The 16,766-nt window shown below is 62.7% G+C and overlaps 2 protein-coding genes across 2 annotated transcripts; both read left to right on the plus strand.

Annotated features, from left to right (window-relative positions):
* Positions 1–908: 908 nt before the first annotated feature.
* Positions 909–1,391, plus strand: LOC126252690 (uncharacterized). Its single transcript, XM_049953594.1, has one exon. It carries the CDS (start codon positions 909–911, stop codon positions 1,389–1,391), a length of 483 nt encoding a protein of 160 aa, XP_049809551.1.
* Positions 1,392–1,405: 14 nt separating this feature from the next.
* Positions 1,406–2,450, plus strand: LOC126252691 (uncharacterized). The gene is made up of 2 exons (XM_049953595.1): positions 1,406–1,591; positions 1,830–2,450. The coding sequence occupies exons 1-2, from the start codon at positions 1,406–1,408 to the stop codon at positions 2,448–2,450; spliced, it is 807 nt and encodes a 268-aa protein (XP_049809552.1).
* Positions 2,451–16,766: the final 14,316 nt, after the last annotated feature.

A 16,766-nucleotide genomic window follows, 5' to 3' on the forward strand; every position in this document is an offset into this window, starting at 1 on the left:
TTGTACGAGGGAATAGGGGGACGTGGGAGGAAGGGGTTGACATGGGAGGGAGGAGGGGGAGGATGGAGGTCAGTGGGTGCTGTGGGAGAGAAGTGGAAGATGTAGGAGAGCAGAGGAGGTGGGAGGGTGGAGTGGGAGGTAGGAGGGCAGTGGGGTAATTGGGGAGGGTGGGGGCCTTGGGGTAGTTGGGGAGGATTGAGGGCAGAGGGGAAGCTGGGGGAGGATGGAGGGTAGAGCGGGAGTAGCGGGAGGATGGAGGGTAGAGCGCGAGTTGTGGGAGGATGGAGGGCAGAAGGGGAGTTGGGGGAGGATGGAGGGCAGAAGGGGAGTTGGGGGAGGATGGAGGGCAGAAGGGGAGTTGGGGGAGGATGGAGGGCAGAAGGGGAGTTGGGGGAGGATGGAGGGCAGAAGGGGAGTTGGGGGAATATGGAGGGCAGAAGGGGAGTTGGGGGAGAACTGATGGCAGAGTGGGAGTTGGGGGAGGATGGAGGCCAGAGGGGGATGGGGGAGGAGTGAGGCCAGAGGGGGAGTTGGTTGGCAGAGGGGAAATTGGAGGGCAGAGGGGGAGTTGAAGGGCAGAGGGGGAGTTGGAAGGGCAAGGGGGAAATTGGGGGAGTTGGGCGCCCAGAGAGGAAGTTGGGGGAGGTGGGACTGCAGGGGGTAGGTGTGGGAAGTGATGGGAATGGCAGGGGGTAGGTGTGGGAACTGATGGGAATGGCAGAGGGTGTGTGTGGGAAGTGATGGGAACGGAAGAGGGTGGGTGTGGGTGGTCACATGATTGAATGGCGGTAGGACGTAATAGGTCACAGTGGGAACAGCGGAAGGACATGGGGGGTAAGGGAGGAACGTCAGTGGGGATGTGGGAGGTCACAGGGGAACGTCAGAGGGGATAGGGGCGGTCAGTGGGGATGTGGGAGGTCACAGGGGAACGTCAGAGGGGACGGGAGAGGGCAGAAGGAACGGCAGAGAGGGTCTGGGAGGTTAGAGGGGGACAACAATGGGAGTGTGGGAGGTCAGTGGGGGACAGCAGAGGGGGCGTGGGAGGTCAGAGGCAGACAGCACAGGGGGTGTGGGAGGTCAGAGGCAGACAGCAGAGGGGGTGTGGGAGGTCAGAGGGGGACAGCAGAGGGGGTGTGGGAGGTAAGAGGGGGACAGCAGAGGGGGCGTGGGAGGTCAGAGGGGCAGCAGGAGCGTGGGAGGTCAGAGGGGGCAACAGAAGGGGCGTGGGAGGTCAGAGGGGGCAGCAGAAGGGGCGTGGGAGGTCAGAGGAGGCAGCAGAAGGGGCGTGGGAGGTCAGAGAGGGACAGCAGAGGGGGCATGGGAGGTCAGAGAGGGACAGCAGAGGGGTCGTGGGTGGTCAGATGGGGACAGCAGAGGGGGAAGATGTGTGACGGCTGAGGGGGCCATGTGGGGTCAGAGGGGGACGGCAGAGGGGGCCGTGTGGGGTCAGAGGGGGACGGCAGAGGGGGCCGTGTGGGGTCAGAGGGGGACGGCAGAGGGGGACGGCAGAGGGGGCGGTGTGGGCTCAGAGGGGGACGGCAGAGGGGGCCGTGTGGGGTCAGAGGGGGACGGCAGAGGGGGGCCGTGTGGGGTCAGAGGGGGACGGCAGAGGGGGCCGTGTGGGGTCAGAGGGGGACGGCAGAGGGGGCCGTGTGGGGTCAGAGGGGGACGGCAGAGGGGGCCGTGTGGGGTCAGAGGGGGACGGCAGAGGGGGACGTGTGGGGTCAGAGGGGGACGGCAGAGGGGGCCGTGTGGGGTCAGAGGGGGACGGCAGAGGGGGCCGTGTGGGGTCAGAGGGGGACGGCAGAGGGGGCCGTGTGGGGTGAGAGGGGGACGGCAGAGGGGGCCGTGTGGGGTCAGAGGGGGACTGCAGAGGGGGCCGTGTGGGGTCAGAGGGGGACGACAGAGGGGGCCGTGTGGGGTCAGAGGGGGACGGCAGAGGGGGCCGTGTGGGGTCAGAGGTGGACGGCAGAGGGGGCCGTGTGGGGTCAGAGGTGGACGGCAGAGGGGGCCGTGTGGGGTCAGAGGTGGACGGCAGAGGGGGCCGTGTGGGGTCAGAGGTGGACGGCAGCGGGGGACGTGTCGGGTCAGAGAGGGACGGCAGAGGGGGACGTGTGGGGGCAGAGGGGGACGTGTGGGGGCAGAGGGGGACGTGCGGGGTCAGAGGGGGACGCCAGAGGGGGACGTGCGGGGTCAGAGGGGGACGCCAGAGGGGGACGTGCGGGGTCAGAGGGGGACGGCAGAGGGGGACGTGCGGGGTCAGAGGGGGACGGCAGAGGGGGATGTGCGGGGTCAGAGGGGGACGGCAAAGGGGGACGTGCGGGGTCAGAGGGGGACGGCAAAGGGGGACGTGCGGGGTCAGAGGGGGACGGCAGAGGGGGAAGTGTGGAGTCAGAGGAGGACGTGCGGGGTCAGAGGGGGACGGCAGAGGGGGATCTGCGGGGTCATAGGGGGACGGCAGAGGGGGACGTGGGGGTTCAGAGGGGGACGTGCGAGGTCAGAGAGGGGACGGCAGAGGGGGACGTGCGAGGTCAGAGAGGGGACGGCAGAGGGGGACGTGCGAGGTCAGAGAGGGGACGGCAGAGGGGGACGTGCGAGGTCAGAGGGGACGGCAGAGGGGGACGTGCGAGGTCAGAGAGGGGACGGCAGAGGGGGACGTGCGAGGTCAGAGAGGGGACGGCAGAGTGGGACGTGCGAGGTCAGAGAGGGGACGGCAGAGTGGGACGTGCGAGGTCAGAGAGGGGACGGCAGAGTGGGACGTGCGAGGTCAGAGAGGGGACGGCAGAGTGGGACGTGCGAGGTCAGAGAGGGGACGGCAGAGTGGGACGTGCGAGGTCAGAGAGGGGAGGGCAGAGTGGGACGTGCGAGGTCAGAGAGGGGAGGGCAGAGTGGGACGTGCGAGGTCAGAGAGGGGAGGGCAGAGTGGGACGTGCGAGGTCAGAGAGGGGAGGGCAGAGTGGGACGTGCGAGGTCAGAGAGGGGAGGGCAGAGTGGGACGTGCGAGGTCAGAGAGGCGAGGGCAGAGTGGGACATGCGAGGTCAGAGGGGGACGTGTGACGTCAGAGGGGGACGGCAGAGGGGGACGTGTGACGTCAGAGGGGGACGGCAGAGGGGGACGTGTGACGGCAGAGGGGGACGTGTGACGTCAGAGGGGGGCGGCAGAGTGGGACGTGTGACTTCAGAGGGGGGCGGCAGAGTGGGACGTGTGACGTCAGAGGGGGGCGGCAGAGTGGGACGTGTGACGTCAGAGGGGGGCGGCAGAGTGGGACGAGTGACGTCAGAGGGGGACGGCAGAGGGGGACGTGTGACGTCAGAGGGGGACGGCAGAGGGGGACGTGTGACGTCAGAGGGGGACGGCAGAGGGGGACGTGTGACGTCAGAGGGGGACGTGTGACGTCAGAGGGGGACGTGTGACGTCAGAGGGGGACGTGTGACGTCAGAGGGGGACGGCAGAGGGGGACGTGTGACGTCAGAGGGGGACGTGTGACGTCAGAGGGGGACGGCAGAGGGGGACGTGTGACGTCAGAGGGGGACAGCAGAGGGGGACGTGTGACGTCAGAGGGGGACGGCAGAGGGGGACGTGTGACGTCAGAGGGGGACGGCAGAGGGGGACGTGTGACGGCAGAGGGGGACGTGTGACGTCAGAGGGGGACGGCAGAGGGGGACGTGTGACGGCAGAGGGGGACGTGTGACTTCAGAGGGGGACGGCTGTGCGGGACGTGTGACGGCAGATGGGGACGTGTGACGGCAGAGGGGGACGTGTGACGGCAGAGGGGGACGTGTGACGGCAGAGGGGACGTGTGACGGCAGAGGGGGACGTGTGACGGCAGAGGGGGACGTGTGACGGCAGAGGGGGACGTGTGACGGCAGAGGGGGACGTGTGACGGCAGAGGGGGACGTGTGACGGCAGAGGGGGACGTGTGACGGCAGAGGGGGACGTGTGACGGCAGAGGGGGACGTGTGACGGCAGAGGGGGACGTGTGACGGCAGAGGGGGACGTGTGACGGCAGATGGGGACGTGTGAGGTCATCTGGTAATGCCAGATGGGGACGTGTGAGGTCATGTGGTAATGGCAGATGGGGACGTGTGAGGTCATGTGGTAATGGCAGATGGGGACGTGTGAGGTCATGTGGTAATGGCAGATGGGGACGTGTGAGGTCATGTGGTAATGGCAGATGGGGACGTGTGAGGTCATGTAGTAACGGTTAGAGGGGGACGTGGGAAGTCAGATGGGAACGGCAGACGGGGACGTGGGAGGTCAGATGGGAAAGGCAGAGGGGGATGTGGGAGGTCAGAGGGGGACGTTGGAGGTCAGAGGGGGACGTGGGAGGTCAGAGGGGGACGTGGGAGGTCAGAGGGGGACGTGGGAGGTCAGAGGGGGACGTGGGAGGTCAGAGGGGGACGTGGGAGGTCAGAGGGGCGTTTCAGAGAACAGCAGGTGGGACTTGGGTGGGCAGAGGTGAAAGGGAAAGTGCAGGTGGGAGAGGGGAAAGGCAGGGGGACAGTGGGGGAAGGCAGGGGGGACAGAGGGGAGAGGCAGGGGGGGAGGCAGGGGGGAAGGCAGAGGGGACAGAGGGGGGAGGCAGGGGGGTCAGAGGGGGGAGGCAGAGGGGACAGAGGGGGAGGCAGAGGGACAGAGGGGGGAGGCAGAGGGGACAGAGGGGGAGGCAGGGGGACAGAGGGGGGAGGCAGAGGGGACAGAGGGGGAGGCTTGGGGGGGCAGAAGGGAAAGGCAGTGGGGCTTGGGGGGCAGAAGGGAAAGGCAGTGGGGCTTGGGGGGGCAGAAGGGAAAGGCAGTGGGGCTTGGGTGGCAGAAGGGAAAGGCAGTGGGGCTTGGGGGGGCAGAAGGGAAGGGCAGTGGGGCTTGGGGGGCAGAAGGGAAAGGCAGTGGGGCTTGGGGGGCAGAAGGGAAAGGCAGTGGGGCTTGGGGGGCAGAAGGGAAAGGCAGTGGGCTTGGGGGGCAGAAAGGAAAGGCAGTGAAGCTTGGGGGGGCAGAAGGGAAAGGCAGTGGGGCTTGGGGGGGCAGAAGGGAAAGGCAGTGGGCTTGGGGGGGCAGAAGGGAAAGGCAGTGGGGCTTGGGGGGGCAGAAGGGGGGGGCAGAAGGGGGGGGCAGAAGGGAAAGGCAGTGGGGCTTGGGGGGGCAGAAGGGAAAGGCAGTGGGGCTTGGGGGGGCAGAAGGGAAAGGCAGTGGGGCTTGTGGGGGCAGAATGGAAAGGCAGTGGGGCTTGTGGGGGCAGAAGGGAAAGGCAGTGGGGCTTGTGGGGCAGAAGGGAAAGGCAGTGGGGCATGTGGGGCAGAAGGGAAAGGCAGTAGGGCTTGGGGGACAGAGGGGAAATGTAGGGGGGACTGAGGGGAAAGGCACGGGGGACTGAGGGGAAAGGCAGGGGAACGTGGGGAAGGGGCAGAGCGGAAAGGCAATGGGGACGTGGGGAAGGGGCAGAGGGGAAAGGCAATGGGGATGTGGGGAAGGGGCAGAGGGCAGAGGGGAAAGGCAATGGGGATGTGGGGAAGGGGCAGAGGGGAAAGGCAATGGGGATGTGGGGAAGGGGCAGAGGGGAAAGGCAATGGGGATGTGGGGAAGGGGCAGAGGGGAAAGGCAATGGGGATGTGGGAAGGAGGCAGAGGGTGGGGAAGGGGCAGAGGGGAAAGGCAATGGAGATGTGGGGAAGGGGCAGAGGGGAAAGGCAATGGGGATGTGGGGAAGGGGCAGAGGGGAAAGGCAATGGGGATGTGGGGAAGGGGCAGAGGGGAAAGGCAATGGGGATGTGGGGAAGGGGCAGAGGGGAAAGGCAATGGGGATGTGGGAAGGAGGCAGAGGGTAAGTCAGTGGGTCTTGGGCGGTAGATGAGAAAGAGAGTGGGGCTTGGGGGGGCAGAAGGCAAAGGCAGTGGGGCTTGGGGGGCAGAAGGGAAAGGCAGTGGGGCTTGGGGGGGCAGAAGGGAAAGGCAGTGGGGCTTGGGGGGGGCAGAAGGGAAAGGCAGTGGGGCTTGGGGGGGCTGAAAGGAAAGGCAGTGAAGCTTGGGGGGGCAGAAGGGAAAGGCAGTGGGGCTTGGGGGGGCAGAAGGGGGGTCAGAAGGGAAAGGCAGTGGGGCTTGGGGGGGCAGAAGGGGGGCAGAAGGGGGGGCAGAAGGGAAAGGCAGTGGGGCTTGTGGGGGCAGAAGGGAAAGGCAGTGGGGCTTGTGGGGGCAGAAGGGAAAGGCAGTAGGGCTTGGGGGGCAGAAGGGAAAGGCAGTAGGGCTTCGGGGGCAGAAGGGAAAGGCAGTAGGACTTGGGGGGCATAGTGGAAAGGAATTGAGGCATAGGGGAAAGGCTGTGGGTCATGAGGGGCAGAGGGAAAAGGCAGTAGGGCTTGGGGGGCATAGTGGTGAGGAATTGGGTCTTGGGGGGCATAGTGGAAAGGCATTGAGGTATAGGGGAAAGGCTGTGGGTCATGAGGGGCAGAGGGAAAAGGCAGTGGGTCCTGGGGGATAGAGGAGAAAGGAGTGGGTCCTGGGGGATAGAGGAGAAAGGGAGTGGGTCCTGGGGGATAGAGGAGAAAGGGAGTGGGTCCTGGGGGATAGAGGAGAAAGGGAGTGGGTCCTGGGGGATAGAGGAGAAAGGCAGTGGGTCCTGGGGGATAGAGGAGAAAGGGAGTGGGTCCTGGGGGATAGAGGAGAAAGGCAGTGGGTCCTGGGGGATAGAGGAGAAAGGGAGTGGGTCCTGGGGGATAGAGGAGAAAGGCAGTGGGTCCTGGGGGATAGCGAAAGGGAGTGGGTCCTGGGGGATAGAGGAGAAAGGCAGTGGGTTCTGGGGGGTAGAGGGAAAAGGCAGTGGGTCTTGGGGGGCAGAGAGGAAAGACAGTGCGCTGAGTTGGTTAGGCGGCAAGGACAGTGTGTCACAGGGGGCAGAAGGGAAAGGCAGAGGTACGTGGAGATAGGCAGGAAAAGGGAAAAGGCAGGGAGGAAGTGGAGGCAGACGGGAAAGGGAAAAGGCAGGGAGCAAGTGGAGGCAGACGGGAAAGGGAAAAGGCAATGAGCAAGTGGAGGCAGACGGGAAAGGGAAAAGGCAGGGAGCAAGTGGAGGCAGATGGGAAAGGGAAAAGGCAGGGAGGAAGTGAAGGCAGACGGGAAAGGGAAAAGGCAGGGAGGAAGTGAAGGCAGACGGGAAAGGGAAAAGGCAGGGAGTAAGTGGAGGCAGACAGGAAAGGGAAAAGGCAGGGAGGAAGGCAGTGCAAAGGGGAAAGAGGACTGGCAGGGTGGACATGGGGGATATGATGGGAAGGGGGAAGGGACGAGGGAGTGAGGGAAAAGGGGTTGGGTGGGAGGGATGTGGGAGGGCAGGGGATAGGAGAAGGGGAACGAGATGTGGGAGGGCAGAGGCTAAAGGGGAAGGAGATGTGGGAGGGCAGAGGCTAATGGGGAAGGGGATGTGGGAGGGCAGAGGCTAATGGGGAAGGAGAAGTGGGAGGGCAGAGGGTAAAGGGGAAGGGCAGGGGGCATGTGGGAGGGCAGAGCGTAAAGGGGAAGGGCAAGGGGCACGTGGGAGGGCAGAGCGTAAAGGGGAAGGGCACGGGGCACGTGGGAGGGAAAAGCGTAAAGCGGAAGGGCAGGGGGCACGTGGGAGGGCAGAGCGTAAAGGGGAAGGGCAGGGGGCATGTGGGAGGGCAGAGCGTAAAGGGGAATGGCAGGGGGCACGTGGGAGGGCAGAGCGTAAAGGGGAAGGGCAGGGGGCACGTGGGAGAGCAGAGCGTAAAGGGGAACGGCCGGGGGCATGTGGGAGGGCAAAGGGGAAAGGGGAAGGGCAGGGGGATGTAGGAGAGCAGAGGGGAAGGGCAGGGGGATGTGGGAGGGCAGAGGGGAAGGGGGAAGAACATGGGTGATGTGGGAGGGCAGAGGGGAAGGGGGATGTGGGAGGGCAGAGGGGAAGGGGGATGTGGGAGGGCAGAGGGGAAGGGGGATGCGGGAGGGCAGAGGGGAAGGGGGATGCGGGAGGGCAGAGGGGAAGGGGGATGTGGGAGGGCAGAGGGGAAGGGCAGGGGGGTGGGAGGGCAGAGGGGAAGGGAAGGGCAGGGGGTGTGGGAGGGCAGAGGGGAAGGGCAGGGGGGATGTGGGACGGCAGAGTGGAAAGGGGAAGGGGAAGGGCAGGGGGGATGTGGGATGGCAGAGGGGAAAGGGGAAGGGGATGGGCAGAGGGGGAAGGGGAAGGGCAGGGAGGATGTGGGACTGCAGAGGGGAAAGGGGAAGGGCAGGGGGGATGTGGGACGGCAGAGGGGAAAGGGGAAGGGCAGGGGGGATGTGGGACGGCAGAGGGGAAAGGGGAAGGGCAGGGGGGATGTGGGACGGCAGAGGGGAGAGGGGAAAGGGGAAGGTGGAAGGGCAGGGGGACGTGGGAGGGCAGAGGGGAAAGAGGAAGGGCAGGGGGGATGTGGGATGGCATAGGGGAAAATGGAAGGGCAGGGGGCATGTGCAAAGGCATAGGGGAAAAGGGAAGGGCAGGGGGCATGTGCAAAGGCATAGGGGAAAAGGGAAGGGCAGGGGGCATGTGCAAAGGCATAGGGGAAAAGGGAAGGGCAGGGGGGCGATATGGAAGGGCAGTGGGGAAATGGTAAGGGTAGGGCGAATGGGAATGGGAGGGGGGATGTGGGGGCCAGAGGGGAATGGCAGGGAGGATGTGGGGCCAGAGGGGAATGGCAGGGGGGATGTGGGGGCCAGAGAGGAATGGCAGGAGGGATGTGGGGGCCAGAGGGGAATGGCAGGAGGGATGTGGGGGCGAGAGGGGAATGGCAGGGGGGATGTGGGGACAAGAGGGGAATGGCATGGGGGATGTGGGGCCAGAGGGGAATGGCAGGGTGGATGTGGGGGCCAGAGGGGAATGGCAGGGGGATGGGGCCAGAGGGGAATGGCAGGGGGGATGTGGGGGCCAGAGGGGAATGGCAGGGGGGATGTGGGGGCCAGAGGGGAATGGCAGGGGGGATGTGGGGGCCAGAGGGGAATGGCAGGGGGGATGTGGGGGCCAGAGGGGAATGGCAGGGGGAATGTGGGGGCCAGAGGGGAATGGCAGGGGGAATGTGGGAGGGCATAGGGGAAATGACAGGGGCAGTCGGCAGGGGAAAAGAGAAGGGCAGGGGGCATGTGCGAGGGCACAGGGGAAAAGAGAAGGGCAGGGGGCATGTGCGAGGGCACAGGGGAAAAGAGAACGGCAGGGGGCATGCGCGAGGGCACAGGGGAAAAGAGAACGGCAGGGGGCATGCGCGAGGGCACAGGGGAAAAGAGAAGGGCAGGGGGCATGTGCGAGGGCACAGGGGAAAAGAGAACGGCAGGGGGCATGCGCGAGGGCACAGGGGAAAAGAGAAGGGCAGGGGGCATGTGCGAGGGCACAGGGGAAAAGGGAAGGGCACGGGGATGTGGGAGGGCAGTGGGGAAATGGAGAAAGGTAGGGCAAATGAAAATGGCAGGGGGGATGTGGCGGCCAGAGGGGAATGGCAGGGGGGATGTGGAAGCCAGAGGTGAATGGCAGGGGTGATGTGGAAGCCAGAGGTGAATGGCAGGGAGTATGTGGGGGCCAGAGGGGAATGGCAGGGAGGATGTGGGGGCCAGAGGGGAATGGCAGGGAGGATGTGGGGGCCAGAGGGTAAGGGCAGGGGGGACATGGAAGAGAAGAGAGGAATGTAGAAGGGCAGGGGGGACATGGGATGGCAGAGGGGAATTTAGAAATGCAGGGTGGACGTGGGAGGGCAGAGGAGAAAACAGAAGGGCGGGGGGGGGGGGAGGTGTGAGGGCAGAGGAGAAAGAAAAGCAGGGATGGCGTGTGAGGGCAGATGAGAAAGTAGAAGGGCAGGGATGGCGTGTGAGGGCAGAGGAGAAAGTAGAAGGGCAGTGATGACATGTGAGGGTAGAGGTGAAAGTAGAAGGGCAGGGATGACGTGTGAGGGCAGAGGAGAAAGTACAAGGGCAGGGATGACGTGTGAGGGCAGAGGAGAAAGTAGAAGGGCAGAGGTGACGTATGAGGGCAGAGGCAAAAGTAGAAGGGCAGGGGAAAGTAGAAGGGCAGGGGAAAGTAGAAGGGCAGGGGGGAAAAGTAGAAGGGCAGGGGAAAGTAGAAGGGCAGGGGGGAAAAGTAGGAGGGCAGGGGAAAGTAGAAGGGCAGGGGAAAGTAGAAGGGCAGGGGGGAAAAATAGAAGGGCAGGGGGGAAAAATAGAAGGGCAGGGGGGAAAAGTAGAAGGGCAGGGGGGAAAAGTAGAAGGGCAGGGGGGAAAATAGAAGGGCAGGGGGGAAAATAGAAGGGCAGGGGGGAAAAGTAGAAGGGCAGGGGGGAAAAGTAGAAGGGCAGGGGGGAAAAGTAGAAGGGCAGGGGGGAAAAGTAGAAGGGCAGGGGGGAAAAGTAGAAGGGCAGGGGGGAAAAGTAGAAGGGCAGGGGGGGAAAGTAGAAGGGCAGGGGGGAAAGTAGAAGGGCAGGGGGGAAAGTAGAAGGGCAGGGGGGAAAGTAGAAGGGCAGGAGAAGGTGGGGGGCAGACGGGAAAGTAGAAGGGCAAGGGAAGGTGGGGAGCAGAGGGGAAAGTAGAAAGGCAAGGGAAAGGTGGGGAGCAGAGGGGAAAGTAGAAGGGCAAGGGAAAGGTGGGGAGCAGAGGGGAAAGTAGAAGGGCAGGGGAAGGTGGGGGGCAGAAGGGCAGGGGAAGGTGGGGGCAGAGGGGCAGGGGAAGGTTGGGGGCAGAGGGGAAAGTAGAAGGGCAGGGGACAGTGGGGGGCAGTGGGGAAAGTAGAAGGGCAGGGGACAGTGGGGGCAAAGGGACATGGGGAGAGAAAGAAAAATGGGGAAAAGAGAAGGTAATGAAACGAGGGAAATGGGAAAAATGGTGAAGGAATAGGGGGGCAAGGGAGAACTGCAGTAAGGAGGAAGGAATAGATAGCAAGGGGGAGGTGGTTAAGGAATTAGGAAAGCCAAAGAAAAGTGAAATGAGTTGGGAACAGGAAAGGGGAGGGAAGGGAAGAGGAAAGCAGAGCGAGAAAGAAAGGAAAACTAGGGGAGGATGGAAAAAGGAAAAGGGAGGGAGAGGGAGAGGGAGAGAAGGGGCGAGGCAATTAAAAACAGATAGAGGGGAAGGCAGATGGAGCTAAAATAGAGAGAAGGATAAGAGGAATGGTGTTGAAAGAAGAAGGGAATAAAGGAAGAGTAGGGAATGTGAGGAGAAAAATGTGGGGAAGTGAAAGGAAAAAAGGAAATAGAAACAGAAAAAAGGCATGTGGGAGTGATAACCAGAAGGAAAGTTAGATATGGAATGTGGTGGAGAATGGGACCCAAGGGAGAGAAGTGATGGATAGAGGTAGCAAATGGCAAGAGGATAAAGACGGAGATTGGGGAAATTGGTTAAGAGGCCAAATAGGTGACAGGAGAAATGGCGTGGAAGGGGTATGGGGTAAGGGGAGGGGGAAAAGGGAAGTAGGGAAAAAAGATGAGTAAGGAGATAGTATGCGTAAAGGAAATAAAGGTCACAGAAGGCGGAAAAAGGATGAAGGAGGGGTGACAGGGCAACAGAAGAGGGAGTAGGGTAAGGGAGGATGGAGTAGGGAAGACGGGATGGAGGAAGGAGGAAAGGGGAAAGCGTGGAGGAAAGGGAGAAAGAAGGGGGAAGGCATGAGGAAAGGGGGAAGGGAGAAGGAAATGCTGAAGGGAGGAGGAAAGGGGGAAGGGAGGAGGAAAGTGGGAAGGCAGGAGGGAAGTGGGAAGGGAGGAGGGAGGAGGAAAGGGGGAAGGGAGGGGGAAGGGAGGATGAAGGGAGGAAGGAAGGAGTTAAGGGGGAGGGGAAGATGAGGGGAAAGGGGGAGTTAAGAGGGAGGGGAAGATGAGGGGAACGCGGGAGTTAAGAGGGAGGGGAAGATGAGGGGAAGGGGGAGTGAAGGGGCAGTCGAAGATAAGGGGAAATGGAGGAGGAGTTGAAAAGAAGGAGGGGAAAGGGAGGAGAAGGGGAAAGGGAGGAGAAGGGGAAAGGGAGGAGGAGGGGAAAGGTAGGAGGAGGGGAAAGGTAGGAGGAGGGGAAAGGGGGGAGTCAAGGGAAGGGGAGGGGAAGATGAGGTGAAGGAGGGTGTTAAGAGGGAGTGGAAGATGAGGGGAAAGGGAGGAGGAGGAGGGGAAAGGGAGGAGGAGGGGAAAGGGAGGAGGAGGAGGGGAAAGGCAGGAGGATGGGGAATGGGAGGAGGATGGGGAAAGGGAGGTGGATGGGGAAAGGGACAGAGTAGGGGAAAGGGAGGAGGATGGGGAAAGGGACAGAGTAGGGGAAAGGGGAAGGTAGCAAGGGAAAGGGACTGGGCAGGGGGAAGGTAGCAAGGGAAAAGGACTGGGCAGGGAGTGAGAGGGTAGGAGGAAGGGAAGGGTCTAGTGAAAAGGAGACGGTAGTGCAGAATAGAGAGGGTATGGGGAAACGGAGGAGATAGGGCAAAAGGACGAAGGTTTGGTGAATCGCAGTAGGTAGATGGAAATGGTGTTAGGTGGGGGAATGGGAGGGAGTAAGTAGACAGGGCGAACATAGGGGGACAGGGAGAACATAGGGAGTAAGGGGGAACATCGGGGGGAAAAGGGGGAAGGTAAGGGGAAAGGAGGAAGGTTAGGAGAAAGGAGAAGTTAGGAGTAAGTATTGGGAAAGGAGACAGTGGGGAGGTGATAGGCGAGAAGAGGGAGGGGAAAGGGTGGGGGTTAGAGGATAGGGAGGAGTAAATGTGCAGGACAAAGAGAGGAGAGAAAGGGGAAAGGGTGGGGGTAGAGGGGGAGAAAGAGGGGAGAGGGTGGGGGCAGAAGGGGGAGAAAGAGGGGAGAGGGTGGGGGTAGATAGGAGAGGGAGGGGAGAGGGAGGAGAAAGAGGGGAGAGGGTGGGGGTAGATAGGAGAGGGAGGGGAGAGGGAGGGGAAAGGGTGGGGGAGAGGGAGGGGGTAGAGGGGAGAGGGAGGGTAAAGGGTGAGGGAAGGGAGAGGGAGAGGAAAGTGTATAGGAGAGGTATGGCAGAGGGTGTTGGATTGCGAGGGAGAGGGTGGAGGAAGAAGCTGTGGGAATGGAATGAGGAAGGAGGGAAATGATGTGGGAGGGGGGAGAGGCAGGGGTAAGGGTATCGAAAGGCAAGGGGACGAGGGAGAGGTATGTGATTGGAAGGGCACGAGAAGAGGGAGGCGTCATGACTGTGGAAGGGCGAGGGGAAAGGGAGAGGTCATGACTGTGGAAGGGCGAGGGGAGAGGGAGGGGAATGAGTGGGGAAGGGCGAGGGGAGAGGGAGGGGAATGAGCGGGGAAGGGCGAGTGGAGAGGGAGGGCAATGAGCGGGGAAGGGCGAGGGGGGAGTGGAATGAGCGGGGAAGGGCGAGGGGGAGGGGGAGGGAGGGGAATGAACGCGGAAGGGCGAGGGGGAGGGAGGGGAATGAGCGCGGGAGAACGAGGGGGGGAGGGGAATGAGCGCGGGAGGGCGAGGGGGTAGGAAGGGGAATGAGCACGGAAGGGCGAGCGGGGAGGAAGGTGAATGAGCGCGGAAGGGCGAGGGGAGGGGAATGGGCGCGGAGGGCAGAGGGAGGGGAATGAGCACAGAATGCGAGGGTAGAGGGAGGGGAATGAGCGGGCAAGAACGAGGGGAGGGGGAGGGGAATGAGCGGGGTAGGCCGAGGGGAGAGGGAGGGGAATGGGCGCGGAAGGGCGAGGGGGGAGGGAGGGGAATGGGCGCGTAGGGCAAGGGGGGAGGGAGGGGAATGAGCGCGGAGGGCGAGGGTGGAGGGAGGGGAATGAGCGCGGAGGGCGAGGGGGGAGGGAGGGGAATGTGCGCGGAGGGCGAGGGGGGAGGGAAGGGAATGTGCGCGGAGGGCGAGGGGGGAGGGAGGGGAATGGGCGCGGAGGGCGAGGGGGGAGGGAGGGGAATGGGTGCGGAAGGGAAGGTGAGAGGGAGGGGAATGAGCGCAGAAGGGCGAGGGGAGAGGGAGGGGAATGAGCGCGGAAGGGCGAGGGGGGAGGGAGGGGAATGAGCGCGGAAGGGCGAGGGGAGAGGGAGGGGAATGAGCGCGGAAGGGCGAGGGGAGAGGGCGGGGAATGAGTGCGGAAGGGCGAGGGGAGAGGGAGGGGTATGAGCGCGGAAGGGCGAGGGGAGAGGGAGGGGTATGAGCGCGGAAGGGCGAGGGGAGAGGGAGGGGAATGAGCACGGAGGGGAGAGGGCGGGGAATGAGCGCGGAAGGGCGAGGGGAGAGGGAGGGGTATGAGCGCGGAAGGGCGAGGGGAGAGGGAAGGGGAGGGGAATGCGCGCGGAGGGGAGAGGGAGGGTGAAGGGAATGAGCGCGGGGGGGGAGGGGAGGGGAATGAGCGCGGGGACTGGAAGGAAAGAGACATAGAGGGGGACTGGGAGGAAAGAGGGACAGAGAGAGGGACTTGGGAGAGAGAAACAGAGACAGAGAGGGGGACTGGGGAGAGAGAAACAGAGACAGAGAGGGCGACTGGGGAGAGAGAAACAGAGACAGAGAGGGGGACTGGGGAGAGAGAAACAGAGAAAGGAGGGGGACTGGGGAGAGAAAAACATAGTAGTAGTAGGTGAAGGGGGACCGGTGGAGGGGTGTAGTAGGAAAAGGGGGACCGGTGGAGGGGTGTAGTAGGAAAAGGGGGACCGGTGGAGGGGTGTAGTAGGAAAAGGGGGACCGGTGGAGGGGTGTAGTAGGAAAAGGGGGACCGGTGGAGGGGTGTAGTAGGAAAAGGGGGACAGGTGGAGGGGTGTAGTAGGAAAAGGGGGACCGGTGGAGGGGTGTAGTAGGAAAAGGGGGACCGGTGGAGGGGTGTAGTAGGAAAAGGGGGACAGGTGGAGGGGTGTAGTAGGAAAAGGGGGACAGGTGGAGGGGTGTAGTAGGTAAAGGGGGACAGGTGGAGGGGTGTAGTGGGTAAAGGGGGACAGGTGGAGGGGTGTAGTAGGTAAAGGGGGACAGGTGGAGGGGTGTAGTAGGTAAAGGGGGACAGGTGGAGGGGTGTAGTAGGTAAAGGGGGACAGGTGGAGGGGTGTAGTAGGTAAAGGGGGACAGGTGGAGGGGTGTAGTAGGTAAAGGGGGACAGGTGGAGGGGTGTAGTAGGTAAAGGGGGCAGGTGGAGGGGAGTAGTAGGAAAAGGGGGACAGGTGGAGGGGTGTAGTAGGAAAAGGGGGACAGGTGGACGGGTGTAGTAGAAAAAGGGGGACAGGTGGAGGGGTGTAGTAGGTAAAGGGGGACAGGTGGAGGGGTGTAGTAGGTAAAGGGGGACAGGTGGAGGGGTGTAGTAGGTAAAGGGGGAGAGGTGGAGGGGTGTGGTAGGTAAAGGGGGACAGGTGGAGGGGTGTAGTAGGTAAAGGGGGCAGGTGGAGGGGTGTAGTAGGTAAAGGGGGCAGGTGGAGGGGTGTAGTAGGTAAAGGGGGCAGGTGGAGGGGAGTAGTTGGTAAAGGGGGGCAGGTGGAGGGGAGTAGTTGGTAAATGGGGACAGGTGGAGGGGTGTAGTAGGTAAAGGGGGACAGGTGGAGGGGTGTAGTAGGTAAAGAGGGACAGGTGGAGGGGAGTAGTTGGTAAAGGGGGCAGGTGGAGGGGAGTAGTAGGAAAAGGGGGGACAGGTGGAGGTGAGTAGTAGGAAAAGGGGGACAGGTGGAGGGGTGTAGTAGGAAAATGGGGACAGGTGGAACGGGTGTAGTAGAAAAAGGGGGACAGGTGGAGGGGTGTAGTAGGTAAAGGGGGGACAGGTGGAGGGGTGTAGTAGGTAAAGGGGGACAGGTGGAGGGGTGTAGTAGGTAAAGGGGACAGGTGGAGGGGTGTAGTAGGTAAAGGGGGACAGGTGGAGGGGTGTGGTAGGTAAAGGGGGAGAGGTGGAGGGGTGTGGTAGGTAAAGGGGGACAGGTGGAGGGGTGTAGTGGGTAAAGGGGGACAGGTGGAGGGGTGTAGTGGGTAAAGGGAGGCAGGTGGAGGGGGTGTAGTAGGTAAAGGGGGGGCAGGTGGAGGGGTGTAGTAGGTAAAGGGGGGGCAGGTGGAGGGGAGTAGTTGGTAAAGGGGGGCAGGTGGAGCGGAGTAGTTGTTAAATGGGGGCAGGTGGAGGGGAGTAGTTGGTAAATGGGGGCAGGTGGAGGGGAGTAGTTGGTAAAGGGGGACAGGTGGAAGGGAGTAGTAGGAAAAGGGGGACTGGTGGAGGGGAGTAGTAGGAAAAGGGGGACAGGTGGAGGGGAGTAGTAGGAAAAGGGGGACAGGTGGAGGGGAGTAGTAGGAAAAGGGGGGGACAGGTGGAGGGGAGTAGTAGGAAAAGGGGGACAGGTGGAGGGGAGTAGTAAGAGGTGGGAGTAGTAGGAGGATAAGCAGAACAGGTGGAGGGTAGTAGTAGGAGGATAACCAGAACAGTTGGAGAGGAGTATTAGGAGGATACAGAGAACAGTTGGAGAGGAGTATTAGGAGGATACAGAGAACATGTGAAGGGGAGATGAAGGAGGACACAGAGCACAGGTGGAGGGGTGTAGTAGGACGACACGGAGAAGTGGTGGAGGGGGAGTAGTAGTAGGATATGGAGATCAGATGGAAGAGAGTAGTAGGAGGGTGCAGAGAATAGGTGGAGGGGAGTAGTAGGCATAACGGGACAAGTGGAGGGGATACAATTGGCATAAGGGGGGAAGGCAGATAGGAGAGGGGGCTAGGGGGAAGCCATAAGGCAGACGGGACAAGGTGGAAGATAGGGAAGGGACAGAGGTATAGGAGTAAGACAGTGATGGGATAGGGATCTGAGTGCAAATGGCAGAAGGGGAAAATAGGTGGAGGGGAGTAGTAGGCATAACGGGACAA

The sequence above is a fragment of the Schistocerca nitens genome, chromosome 4 (assembly GCF_023898315.1).
Source record: "Schistocerca nitens isolate TAMUIC-IGC-003100 chromosome 4, iqSchNite1.1, whole genome shotgun sequence".
Lineage (NCBI taxonomy): Eukaryota > Metazoa > Arthropoda > Insecta > Orthoptera > Acrididae > Schistocerca > Schistocerca nitens.